Here is a 12,552-nt window from a genome sequence, read left to right on the forward strand (position 1 = left end):
CTTTGAGTTCTTCTCCAGCGTGGGCGCAGCCTCACAGCCCACTTTCACAAGGCCACGTCCATCTGCCCGGGGCCACCACCACATCCCTGCTCTCCGGAGCACAAGGGGTGCTGTGAGGGAGCCCTGGGGCAGCCCTGGCTGCTCAGCCCCAGGACCACAGGGCTGTAGGGAAGCCCCGTAACCTGAGCTTTGGTTTCTCCCAGGCTCCAGGGTGAAATTCCACCTCTCCCCCAGACACTTGGCTGTGCTGTGGAAGGGGGAGGGGGGCTGTATCTGAGCCTGTATCTGCCCAGCCCAGAGAGCTGGGATGATTTCCTAGCAGGCACCTGGCCTTTGCGCCTCCCACCATCTCATCTTTCAGGCAGGCTCGATCCCAGCCAGCTACTGCAGGGCTGAGACTTTGAGGTTGAGGGTTGAAGGTGTTTCCTCCTCTGCATGCAGTTTTAGTGCTGCTGGGTTTGCTGGGACCCCAGGGAAGGGTCCTGCTCGAGTGGAGCAAAAGCCGTGACACAGTGTCATCGGTTGTCTATCCAGGTACCAACAGAAGACACACACAGGACAGCACGTGGGAGCTTGGTGCTGAGCGAGGCTTGGCTGGAGCTGTGAGATGTGCCCTGTGGATACGCAGCCTGGCCTGCTCCCTCTGGGAGATGCACCGTGCACACAGGCACATCTCCACGGGTAAAACAGGTCTTTCTGTCGCCTCCTGGAAGTGGTTTAATGCAGGCAGGTCTGCAATAGGAGGGAGAACATGTTGGAACAAGTGGTCCTCATGAGTGCCACCTCCTAAAGGGCTGCCCGGGACCCGCTGTCTGGGACACAAAAGGGAATCAGTCACCCTTCAGGGGATATGGGCAGCCAAGATCTAGGAAACACACAGCCTAATCCGAATCCTGCTGGATAACCTCCTGCTGGATAACCTTGGGCAGGCGCTTTGCCTCTCTGGGCTTCATGGTTCATCCCCGCAGAACGAGGCTGATATTCCCCTCCAGAGTGAAATGCCTGGAGACCTGAGGGTGCAGGAACTACCACCATGCTACCACCGAGAATTTCAGCGACCTGGGTCTTCCAGGGCAGCGGGTTAAACTATTAATGAATTGACATATTCTACAATTTTTCTGGCCCCTTTGATAAACCAGAGCCATCCTTGCCCAGTTGCCTTTCACGGACCCCGCACGAAAGGAGCCTAAGAGGTGCTGTCAGGTACAGGGTAGAATCATGGAATGGTTTGGGTTGGAAGGGACCTCAAAGATCACCTAGTTCCAATCCCCCTGCCATGGGCAGGGACACCCTCCACTACACCAGGTTGCCCAAAGCCTTATCCAACATGGCCTTGAACACTTCCAGGGATGGGGCAGCCACAACTTCTCTGGGCAACCCGTTCCAGTATCTCACCACACTCTGAGTGAAAAATTTCTTCCTTATATCCAATCTAAATCTCCCCTCTTTCAGTTTAAATCCATTGCCCCTTGACCTATCACTACACACCCTTGTAAAAAGTCCCTCTCCAGCTTTCCTGTAGAGGGACTTGTAAACCTGTGGTAATTACCACAGGTTTACAGCGGAGGTTACAAACTCTTTGTGTTTTCAGTCTGTGGCTTCCTGAGCGATGCCGATGATAACTCGGGAACACCTCTGTTCCCTGCGCGTGAACCTGCACCAGCAGAAAAGGCCTTTAGCTTTTTTTGGGAGCGATTTTACAAAGCCTCTCATTCGCATGCCCCGAGTAGTGTCCCTGTTGTGAGAGCACTTTGCTGACTTTGTTCCACTTCCCCTACACACAGGAGTTTCTTTTTTGATTCCCGTGTGCATGCTCACGGCGGCATGTCCAGGTAACTGGGGGGTCCCCAACCGTTTACCACATCACACCATCTTCCTCGCAAGACCAACCAGCACAGCAGAGATGTTTCTGGTTTTCCTCTGCCTTTCTCCTCCGTGGTGCCTGCACAGAGTTCCCTGGGCACGGACAGGGACAAGGACAGTCAATGCCTGTGCCAGACACTGATGAGGCATCCCCGGTGCGCCATACCAAGCCGTGCCAATGCGATCTGCACCAAGCTGGGCTGAACCAGCCTGAATGGGGCTGAGCTGAGCTGTGCCCAGCTGAGCCATGCCAAGCTGATCCGAACGGGACGTAGCTGAGCCGAGCTGAGCCAAACAGCGCTGCCCGAACCGAGCTGAACCGAGCCGATTCGATCCGAACCGAGCCATGCCAAGCTGCTTCAACTCGGGCCGTGCTGATGCAGAGACATTCGAGCCCAACCATGCCGGACCGAGCCCAGCACGGCCCACCCGCGCCGAGCCGAGCCGTGCCGAGCCGAGGCGGGCGGAGCGGGGGCGGTGCGGGGCCGCCCCAGAGGAGCGGGGGCCGCGCCCGCCGCCCGTCCCGGCGCAGCGCAGCGCAGCATGTTGCGGGCGGCGGTTCTCGCCTCCCGGCTCGGCCGCGGCCCGGCCCGGCTCGGTGCGCCGTTCTCGGCCGCCGCCGCCTCCCCCATCCCGGCGCCCAACCCGCGCCCCGACATCGCTTTCAACAAGGTAGGGCCGCGCCGGGGGCCGGGGCCGGCGGCGTCCCCGCGGCGGGCGGGCAGCCCCGGCGGGCGGCAGCGGGGGCGGCCCCGGGAGCGAAGCGGTGCAGGGGCGGGCGGCCCGGGGTTCCGCCGCGGCCCGGAGGGGTTGCGCGGCCCGCAGGGGTGGCGGTGCGAGCCCGGTGCAGGGCTGGGGACACCCCGGTTTAACGCTGAGCCGGGCAGGTGTCGGAGCAGCTGGACGTTTTGGGCCCAAAGCTTTGCGTTGCGGGAAATCCTCGTGGAAAAAAGGCGGCTCTGGGTGCAGAAGGTGGGGTGAGGCACGAGGCGTGTGTCCTGTCGCGATCGGGCTGTATCGCGACCGCCACGGTTGTTTTGCCTCACCGCTGCCATGGGTGCAAACAATCCAAGGAGAAAACTCTGCGAGAGGCGTGTGAAGGGAGGGGAAGGTGCCGGGTTATCTGCAGAGATTAGACCCGGTGCTTCTCGCTCAGCAGCCCTGGGGGAAACACCGTCGGATGCCCTGTACTGGTGGAGGGCTAGCGTTCCCAGTCGCCAAGCCACTCCTTCCCAGTGGCCGCGACAGGGCCTTGGCAGTTGGCTGAGTGATCAGCAAGTTCTTGGCAAGTGATCTTTGCACTGGCACTCTCTTGCCATGGACCTGAAAAAGCAAATTCACCCTTACTCAGGAAGAAAGAGTTGGTGAAAAGCTGCTGTTGGCACCCAGTTCTCTTTCGGAACGGTACATGGGGAGCCTAAAATGGGTTAATCAGGGAAATGCTGCAAATGCCCTAGTGCTGTTTATGAAATCAACGGTATTGTCCATGCCTGAAGCATTTTCCCACTGTTTAGTCTCCTGAGCACAGCTCCAACCAGGCTTCCAGGCCTTGCAGGGACCTAGTGAAACGGGAACCACTGCCAGTTCACGTGCTGTTTGCTGAGATGTGAATTCTTTTTGTGCACTTGAGGCTGTGTCTTTTGTCATGTACTTTTAAGCTAAAATATCTCCTTCACATCGGTGCGGTTTTGGAGCCTGCACAAGTCCCGTCAATTAAACAGCCTGCTCAGGTGTCATCAAACAGCTAACGTTCGTACCGATTCCACCAGGGTCTGGCTCTACGGCTTAGCGCTGCTTTGCTTTTTTCACTGCAGATTTTCATAAATAACGAGTGGCACGATGCAGTCAGTAAGAAAACCTTCCCTTCTATCAATCCAGCGACAGGAGAAGTTATCTGTCAGGTTGCTGAGGGCGATAAGGTAAGCGCTCTCTGGAGATGGGTTTGTTTTCCGCGTGAGCAGGTACGCAGGGACTGCAGAGGAAGGCACTAACTCATCTCTCACCTCGGCAGCTCCGAGTTTGACCTCAGAGCAGTGTTTGACCTACACAAATATTACATCAAGTGCTGCTTGTATTCTTCCTTGGCTGCTGCTTTCAACAAAACCCTCTGGCTTTGTCTCCTAGCGTTGGCAAGCCAGGACTGTAAAGGGCGGAGAGGAACAGATGTGATGTGCAGTGGAGCCTGGGTTGAGAGGCTGGGGAGCACTGGTGGGTGGAGGTTGCTGGGGCAGGCAGGGGTGAGGTCCTTTGCGGTCCCGTGGGTGCTGTGCTGGTGGTGTGACCCAGAGTCAGAGGAGAAAAAAGGTCAGGATTCACCTGAACAGCCCCTTTCTGCTGTATGCGTGTGGTGGGAGACTGTCCCCAGCCCTAGGAAATCAAAAAAAGAAAAAGAAAGAGCAGTGGTGGGGAATAGAGCCATGTAATCATCCCGTGCCTTGTGCAAGGCCCTCCTAGGAGTCTGTGGCAGAGCTGAGGAGGTGTTTCCCAGCAATTTTGGGTTCTTCCTACAGTCTGGAAGCTTGTTTGTATTCCCCAAGGGAGGGGTGAGTGAGGGAACCCTTTGTTGTCTGCGTGGCCGTGATAGACTGGCTTGTCCTGGCGAGACCAGTACAGCAAGTCAGAACAGAGAACCAGCTACAAACCTGGTAATGCTCTGACGGGACAGAATGATGGATTAGGGATATTTGATCAAGGGAAAAACTCCTTTAGGCTGTGCTGGTGAAATCAAATCCTGAAAAAGTGTCAAAAGCACACTTCTGGAGCTTTTTTCATGCCTTCTAGGATGCAAATATTAACCCAGCAGACGACATAGCGGAAATAACTTGACAATATTTGCACTCAGCATAGCCGAAATAACAGAGTGTGAGTGCAGGCAGAGGTGATGGCTGCACCCCTCTGTTTCACTGCCACTTCTGCTCCCTCTTCCCGAGGCTGCAGACGGGGCGAGAAAGCCACGGCCGGTCCAGCAGCAGCGTTGGTGCCAAGGCTGTGCTGCTGTGCAGCGCGGCCCAGGTCGATGCTGGTGGGGCCAGTGGCCCAGGGGCCACAGCCCACGCGCTCCCCTGCCCTGGGACCGCTGAGCGTCTTGCAGTGAGGCAGCTGTCAAGGCTGCGAGTTCTTGCCTCCCAAAAAGGCTGGCGCTTGCAGCCCCCGTGCCGGCTGGCTGGGGGGTGTTTTCTCTTGGAGACCAGGGAGGGCTTCAGCTGTGTTTTGAGGGAGTGAGCGGGGGCCGGTTCGTCCTTCCTCACCCTCTTGCCTGGACTCCTCCGCAGGCAGATGTGGACAAGGCCGTTAAGGCAGCCAAGGCAGCTTTCCAGCTGGGCTCGCCTTGGAGGAGGATGGATGCTTCTCATCGGGGGAAGCTGCTGAATCGTCTGGCTGACCTGATCGAGAGGGACCGGGCTTACCTGGCGGTGCGTATCGTGCTCTGAGGCTGAGCTCTCTGCTGCGATCCCTAACCGTTTCTGGGGGCAGAAATGGGTGGTTGGTGCCATCAGATGGGATGGAGATGCTAGCCACAGCTAAGACTGTGAGAGAGAGCGACAAAGGGTGGGGAAGTAGTTCTGGGAAGCCGAAAGCGAAAAGGCCAACGGGCAGAACTGATCTGAATTGCAAACTGAGGATCCAGTCTAAATCTACAAGCGGTGACTTTCCCCACCTCACTCTTCAGGCAGTCTCATTGTCTTTTGTAGGCGCTGGAGACTCTGGATAATGGGAAACCGTACTCCATCTCCTACCTGGTGGATTTGGACATGGTAGTCAAATGTCTCAGGTAGGCATGGAGGCTACAGTGGCAGCGCAGTAACTCTTTGTGCTCCACGCTTGTGCTCTGCTGGCCCGGGGTGATTGAACCTCTGCTTGTGCAGAGACCAGATGCCTGTGATTTGAGTGTTGTGGGTGACAGGGCTGGATGGGACCTGTTGGTCTCATTTGGACCATAGCAGGGCATCAGGCACCCTGTTTTCCTCTATTCATATTTTTTGTTAAGAATGACTTAAGAATTCCAAAGAATTTTTGTTACATCTCTCTCTCTCTCGCTGTATGCAGGACTCACACTAGCGGAGGTGATCTGTGTCACAGCACAGGAACGACAGAATTTATGTTATGGAAGGGCGGGGAGACTAATATTTGTATTTACTGTCCATTCTTAAATCACCTGTTTGGGAAATATTTGTATTGGTGTGTGTTCTGTGAAGTGACTGAGGAAAGGAGGAAGGCAAATAGCTGGAGGAAGTCTGTCTTATTTCCTGGGGACAGGAGACTTGTTATTTTACATTCAGTGACCAAAACTGTGTTGTTGCTAGATACTTCGCAGGTTGGTCAGACAAATTCCATGGCAAAACCATCCCGTTAGACGGAGACTTCTTCTGTTATACAAGACATGAGCCTGTGGGAGTTTGTGGACAGATAATCCCGGTAAGTAAATGTATCAGTAGTTCCTGCAGCATTTCAAGAATTCAAGAATTCAGTTAAGAGTTGTCTTAAAATGCCACTTACAGTCTGTTGCTAACCACTGCTTCCTCCAGTGGTGAAGTAAGTTACGCTTGCACCAGCTTTGCTCCGGCCCTGCAGAACCACTTGCTGATTCCATGGGCTCTGAGTAAGAAGTACTTTGTATCTGCTGAAAAAAAAATTAAAAATTAAACCCTTTTATAGGAGTTATCTGGCTCAGAACCATGATGAAGTTTAAACTACTAACATTAAAACCAAAATTCTGCGCACTGCGCTGTCATCACAAACAGGCCTCCAAAGAGCGTTTAACGGGTAAACGGACAGTAAAGATTAATTCCAAAAAAGTTAGAGTTTCCCAGTGGTACTGAGACCTCACCCTTTGGAGTACACTGCTCCTGGACAAGCAGGAGGCAGTGCTTGAAAAAGAGCCAAACGCTGAAGAGCAGCTAGAGAAGGATCAAAGACTGCTTCCGTCGGTTCTGCAGCTGATTTAATGAAGCTCACTGGTTACTTTTTGATTAATCAGAAACTTTCCAGTTCAGATCAGCAAATACCTCCTTGTTTTTCAGTGGAACTTCCCACTGTTGATGCAAGCATGGAAACTTGGCCCTGCCCTGGCTACTGGGAATGTGGTTGTGATGAAAGTGGCGGAGCAAACCCCCCTGAGTGCTCTTTACGTCGCTAATTTGATCAAAGAGGTGAGCGAAAAGGCTGGGTCTCCATCCACTGCCTCGCCGTCGCTGCTGGGGTGCGTTGTGAGCCAAACTGGTGAGCTGTGGGGGGCATGTGACAGGAACAGAGAAGGGCTGTCTGATCCGAAGAAAGGCTGGATTGTCTCAGATGTCTTAGCATTTGATTTAGCAAAAAAAAAACAACCTTGACCTTATAAATGTGTATGCAAAGGACATAAATCGTGATGAGGGAAGGACTCTGAGGTTCAGTTCAGTAACAAACTTCAGGGCAATTAAAAAGTTAACATATACAGCTCCAAACCGTGCTTCCGGTGTGGGGTGGGGAAAGGAGTCGTCCTGGTTATTGCAAACTGAGCATTAAACACGTGGGAAATGAAATGGAAGTGGCAAAGGCTCTGTTCCTCGTGGTGGCCTGCCGAAGCGTTCCTGACCGGCGAGGGTAAGTGAAACCCTTCGTTTGTAAAAGGAATAACGCTGCTCTCTCCTGGATTCCCACCAGGCTGGCTTCCCACCGGGTGTGGTGAACATCATCCCTGGCTATGGGACCACTGCAGGGGCTGCCATCTCTTCCCACATGGATGTAGATAAAGTGGCCTTCACCGGCTCCACGGAGGTAAGGGAGCACCTTGTCCTTTAATCCCTTGGGATAGAGAGAACATCTCATTGCTGTAATACCTTTTCAGTATAAAACGCTGGAGGTGCCTTCCCTTCTACGCTTCTTTTTAAAAATACAGCTGACTTCAGGGTGTGGTGTATATTTTTACTTTACCTAAGACTTGTCAGGTGCCTTCTTTAGCATATTTCCTGTTGTTTCCCGTGAGCTGCTTCTTGCCAGAGATGCAACTCTGGGCAGGCCTCAGTTGTTCCCTTAAAGCCCTGACAATGAGGGGATTATTATTAAACTGCTGCCTGAGATGTAAAGGTAGCCGCCCTGCCAGGTGTTGCTTTATGGAGGAGCTAATCCCTAATTCCCGTTCTTCCCATAATTCAGGTTGGACATCTGATCCAGAAGGCTGCAGCAGAGAGTAACCTAAAGAGGGTGACGCTGGAGCTTGGAGGAAAGAGTCCGAATATAATCATGTCTGATGCAGACAGTAAGCACCTGTTAGCGTAATATTTGACCCGTTCCTTTTACACCAGCCCTTACACCACCTGGTTGGTCTCACCCAGCGGGGTCTCCGTGCCTCCTGCTGTAGCTGCTGTGTTTGTGTATTGGCACTTCTTCACTCCCACTTTTTCCCAGTGCTGTGAAGAAGTTCAGATATTGAGGAAGGAGAATTGTTTCAGTATCTTCCTGCAGTCTTAGTTCCGTTTTTGTTTTAATTTCTTTCTCTTTCTTTTGGTACGTACAGCTCTTTTCTAGTCTTACGAAGTTCTAGTTCCCTCATCTCTTGCATGTGGACTCATTTTTGGTCTTGATGAGCCAACACGTGCTTTTATAGGAAGGAGATTCTTCTAGATCTAGAATAACTTGTCCTTAATACCCGATAATTTCAAATGAGAACTGTAATCAGCCTCAGATTAGATTTTTTTTCTCTAGTATGGGGTGCTTTAATAGACCATGATACTAATTAAACCTGTATGTAACTTCTGCCCTACCAAAGCATGGAACGTGCCTGTCAACTGAACGGACTTTGTCTCACCGGTACTCCCGCAGTCTGCATGATAATCGTTCCAAAGAAGTCACTGACTGACTCTGGTTGGTTTTCTGTGCTTATTTGTTTTCTCTCCTCTCCCCAACCTCAGTGGACTGGGCTGTGGATCAAGCCCATTTTGCCCTCTTCTTCAATCAAGGGCAGTGCTGCTGCGCTGGATCCCGAACATATGTCCAGGAAGACATATATCATGAGTTTGTGGAGAGGAGTGTTGAGAAGGCCAAGGCCAGGGTGGTGGGAAACCCCTTCGACTTTAAAACTGAACAGGGGCCTCAGGTAAGAGCAGGAAATGTCATCAGCTGTTATCTCACGAAATAGTCCCAATCTTGAGTCGTCCTGCATGGTTAGATTAGAACAAAAAGTATCCTTGGGTCTCTCGATTGAGCTCCTTTGAACTGTGCCCGTTATCTCCTTGCCTCTGCAGGAGGGAGAAGTTAATTAACCGTTCTGATTATTCCAAAACCTCCCCTTGACGCTGGCATTTAGGAATTATCATCACCCTTTGAAGCTGGCTCGGCAGTCTGTTGAAACGGGGAATTGGTGGAGCGCGGTCACATGCACAGCGGGTTGTAGTCGAATCCTTTTCACCCCCAGCTGATCTGCCTGTCCTCATGGCTCTTAGGTGGACGAGGAGCAGTTTAAGAAGATCCTCGGGTACATTAGTACTGGGAAGCGTGAAGGAGCCAAGCTGCTGTGCGGTGGCAACCCCGCTGCAGACAGAGGCTATTTCATCCAGCCGACTGTCTTTGGCGACGTGCAGGACACCATGACGATCGCCAGAGAGGAGGTGAGATCTGCAGCACCTTTCTGTCTGTCAGCTTCTTGCTTCTCTGTCGTTTTGCCCGCTCTGATGCAAAAAACCACAGGTCTGAAGGAATGATGCAAAAAACCACAGGTCTGAAGGAACCGGACATTGATGACCTGTGAAACGTGATGCTTCTGAAGTTCCCACATTAAACTTCCCTCCAGATTACATCCTGGGCACTTGGTAATACGGGAAATGATTCTTCGAATTCCATGTCCTGTGTGACTTCTACCACACATACATACAAACTGCAGCCTCCCTCATGATCAGTTTACACAGATTTCCCCATGCTCTTTTTGGATTTTGCAGATATTTGGGCCAGTCATGCAGATTCTGAAGTTCAAAACAATTGAGGAAGTCATTGAGAGAGCAAATGACTCCAAGTACGGCCTAGCAGCAGCAGTCTTCACAAAGGATCTCGACAAAGCAAACTACGTGTCCCAGAGCCTGCGAGCCGGAACAGTGTGGTGAGCCTCAACGCTTCCTTCTCCCCAAACTGCTGGCAGCTTCCCTGTGCTCTGCTGTTTCTCTTTAAGTTTGCTCTTTGATAGTCTCTGCTTTGGATCCAGTTTTACACGTACTTCGCTGAGTGGGATGTCAGACCTTCGATTGTAACGCTAACTGTTGGGAAAACTTAGGTGTATTAAGCTTCCATGCTCCCGCTGTGAATTAATGGATGGGATGGGATGGGATGGGATGGGATGGGATGGGATGGGATGGGATGGGATGGGGGAAAAGAAACCCAGTCCTGCAGCTGGCAACGACAGCGACTGCTGCAGGACTCTGAGTGCCAGCGGTGATTAGATCACCGAGCACGTCTGGGCGGCCTTGGCTGCTGCAGAGGATGTTCCTCTGTATTCCCAGGCTGTGCCAGTCAGTACTTCAGCACCAGTTTACTGATCTAGCATGAGATTTTGGAGGTCCAGGGTTTCACTCTCTTTTTTTTTTTTTTATGGTACTGAGTGAACAAGTAGGTGCTTTGGATATCTGCCTTCTGAAGGAGGTGTGGGTTGCAACCTGGACGCCTGGTCCTGTGATAACGAGAGATGTGAATTGATTTCTGTTTCTTGGTTGATAAGGTTCCAGGATTGATTAATTCTGTCAGCTGAGAGAACTGACAAATGTGGAAATCTTGCCTAGAAATCCAGCTGTCCCTTTGTTGTAGACAGCTGAGGTGCCCACTTGCTGTGAAAAGGCTCTTCCATTAAGCAGTTCTGAACCTGCAGGTGCTTGACTCTTGGTTTCCATTTCAGGATCAACTGCTACGATGTGTTTGGTGCTCAAGCCCCGTTTGGCGGCTACAAAGCTTCTGGGAATGGGCGAGAGCTGGGAGAATATGGTCTGGAGGCATACGTGGAGGTGAAAAATGTGAGTATCCCTGTATCCAGGGTCTTCCCAACCCTCTGCTGTAGCTCCAAATTGTATTTGTGCCTGTTTGTATAGGCTGAACGGAGAGTTGCAAATTCTTCCTTCTAATGCTTGAAACAAATTTGGAGCTGCCCTTCTGAAGTAAGCGCAAACACAACTCCACGTAACTGTTTTAAACAGAAAGCTGGCCTTGCTTTACACCCCTGAGGAAAACAAGGGTATGCCACCTAATAGATTACCCAGTCCCTGCACCACTTGGCACCGTTTAGCTGTTTCTCCCTGTAAAGAATGCAAGTGTGTGGACTTCTCCGTGCATTTATTTTGTGGAGAACAGGAAGAGCATGTGCTGGCGGTGCATGCCTGATGGGTAGAAGCTTCTGCAGGTACGAACTGGCACGTAAACACTGGGTGCTCCTCACTCAAGAGGGGGAATCTGAGCAGTGACCACCAGTACTTAACGCTGCTCTCCTGAGGAAGACCCTGCCTTTGGGTCCACGTGCGAGACCGAGGTGCCGGTGTGAGGCAATCCCGTCACCGCAGGCTGAGCAGTTTCCTGTAAGACAAGGCAGAAGGGCTGTCACACAGGCTGCTTGCAGCTGCAGTGTCTGCAGGGTGACAGAAGTGGTTAGACCGTGGCCCTGGAGATGCAATACAGTGAAGTGCGTAACAGTTGGGAGCCTCCAGCTTGTGACTGGGAGGGGGCTGATTTGGTACCGGAGCTCCAGTGAGAACAAACAAGTGTGCCTGCTCCCACCTCTCAGAGAGCAGTGGCATCCCTGGAGAGGTGCTGTGACCCAGCCTTCGAGCATCCCCTTCTCTTCAAGCCTTCCAGATTGGTCTCCAGACCAAGGTGACCCCAGTCAGTGACCGCTGACTGGGCTATACTGGCCTCTGGTTCCAGTTCTCTTCTGCAGGATGCTGCTGCCACTCAGCCTTCAAGTGAATATAACTGAACACTGTCTCCAGGAAAATAACGTGTGACTTTTGTTTTTTTTTTCTAGGTGACAATCAAAATTCCACAGAAAAACTCCTGAAGGACAGCAGCCTCCTCATGCATTCGGAAACACCGATGCAGCTTCATGAGATACACAGCAAGGAAACCTCTTCTTAATACATACAAAACTTAGGTGGAAATATGTAACTCTGCATTAAGAAATGTTTCTTTAGAAGGTGCCTGGAGGAGCTTTTGTTAAGAAACATTACTCGGCTTTATCTTTTTACCAAATACAGTCAATTGAGTACTAATGCATTGCGTGGGTGTGCTCGTTGCGTCTGTACCTGATGAACATGCGTTTTTCTAAGAAATCGTTTAAATGCTTCAGCCTGCGGTGGGTTTTATAGTAATTCTCGCTGCCTTACGCAGCTGGCTCCATGCTCCTGGTCCTGCACGCCTGACGCGTCCCTCTCCAGAACGGTTTTTAAACACCTCCAGGGATGGCGACTCCACCACCCTCCTGGGCAGCTTGTTCCAACACTTCCCAACCCTCTCTGGAAAAAAAATTTCCCCTGGCGTAACTTGGGGCCGCGGGGGATCATGGTGTGGCCATTAGAGTAAGATTGGGGCTGGCGAGCGGGTGTGTGGGCGGCGGCGTCCACTTCCCTCAGGGCGGCGAGCGACCGTGGCGGACGCGAAATCTCGCGAGACTTCGCCCCGCCCGGCCCCGCTCCGCCCCGCCCCGCGGCGTCCGCCGCGGGGCGGGGCGGAACGGGGCGGGGC

General features: G+C 52.4%; 1 protein-coding gene across 1 annotated transcript; it reads left to right on the forward strand.

Moving 5' to 3' along the window:
* The first annotated feature begins 2,406 nt into the window (after positions 1–2,406).
* On the forward strand, positions 2,407–12,080 carry ALDH2 (aldehyde dehydrogenase 2 family member). Its single transcript, XM_086623237.1, has 13 exons — positions 2,407–2,535; positions 3,678–3,782; positions 5,136–5,276; positions 5,556–5,635; positions 6,168–6,279; positions 6,885–7,013; positions 7,507–7,620; positions 7,999–8,101; positions 8,754–8,938; positions 9,285–9,449; positions 9,777–9,934; positions 10,721–10,835; positions 11,837–12,080. The coding sequence occupies exons 1-13, from the start codon at positions 2,407–2,409 to the stop codon at positions 11,867–11,869; spliced, it is 1,569 nt and encodes a 522-aa protein (XP_086479363.1). The 3' UTR covers positions 11,870–12,080.
* The last annotated feature ends 472 nt before the right edge of the window (positions 12,081–12,552 follow it).

This window comes from Tauraco erythrolophus, chromosome 19 (assembly GCF_009769465.1).
Source record: "Tauraco erythrolophus isolate bTauEry1 chromosome 19, bTauEry1.pri, whole genome shotgun sequence".
NCBI lineage: Eukaryota > Metazoa > Chordata > Aves > Musophagiformes > Musophagidae > Tauraco > Tauraco erythrolophus.

Bases quoted from the DNA above. Each gene is read 5' to 3' on its own strand.
- ALDH2 (XM_086623237.1), top strand. From the start codon at position 2,407: ATGTTGCGGGCGGCGGTTCTCGCCTCCCGGCTCGGCCGCGGCCCGGCC. The intron at 2,536-3,677 runs GTAGGGCCGCGC...TTTTCACTGCAG, and splicing joins CCGACATCGCTTTCAACAAG to ATTTTCATAAATAACGAGTG. The intron at 6,280-6,884 runs GTAAGTAAATGT...CTTGTTTTTCAG, and splicing joins TTTGTGGACAGATAATCCCG to TGGAACTTCCCACTGTTGAT.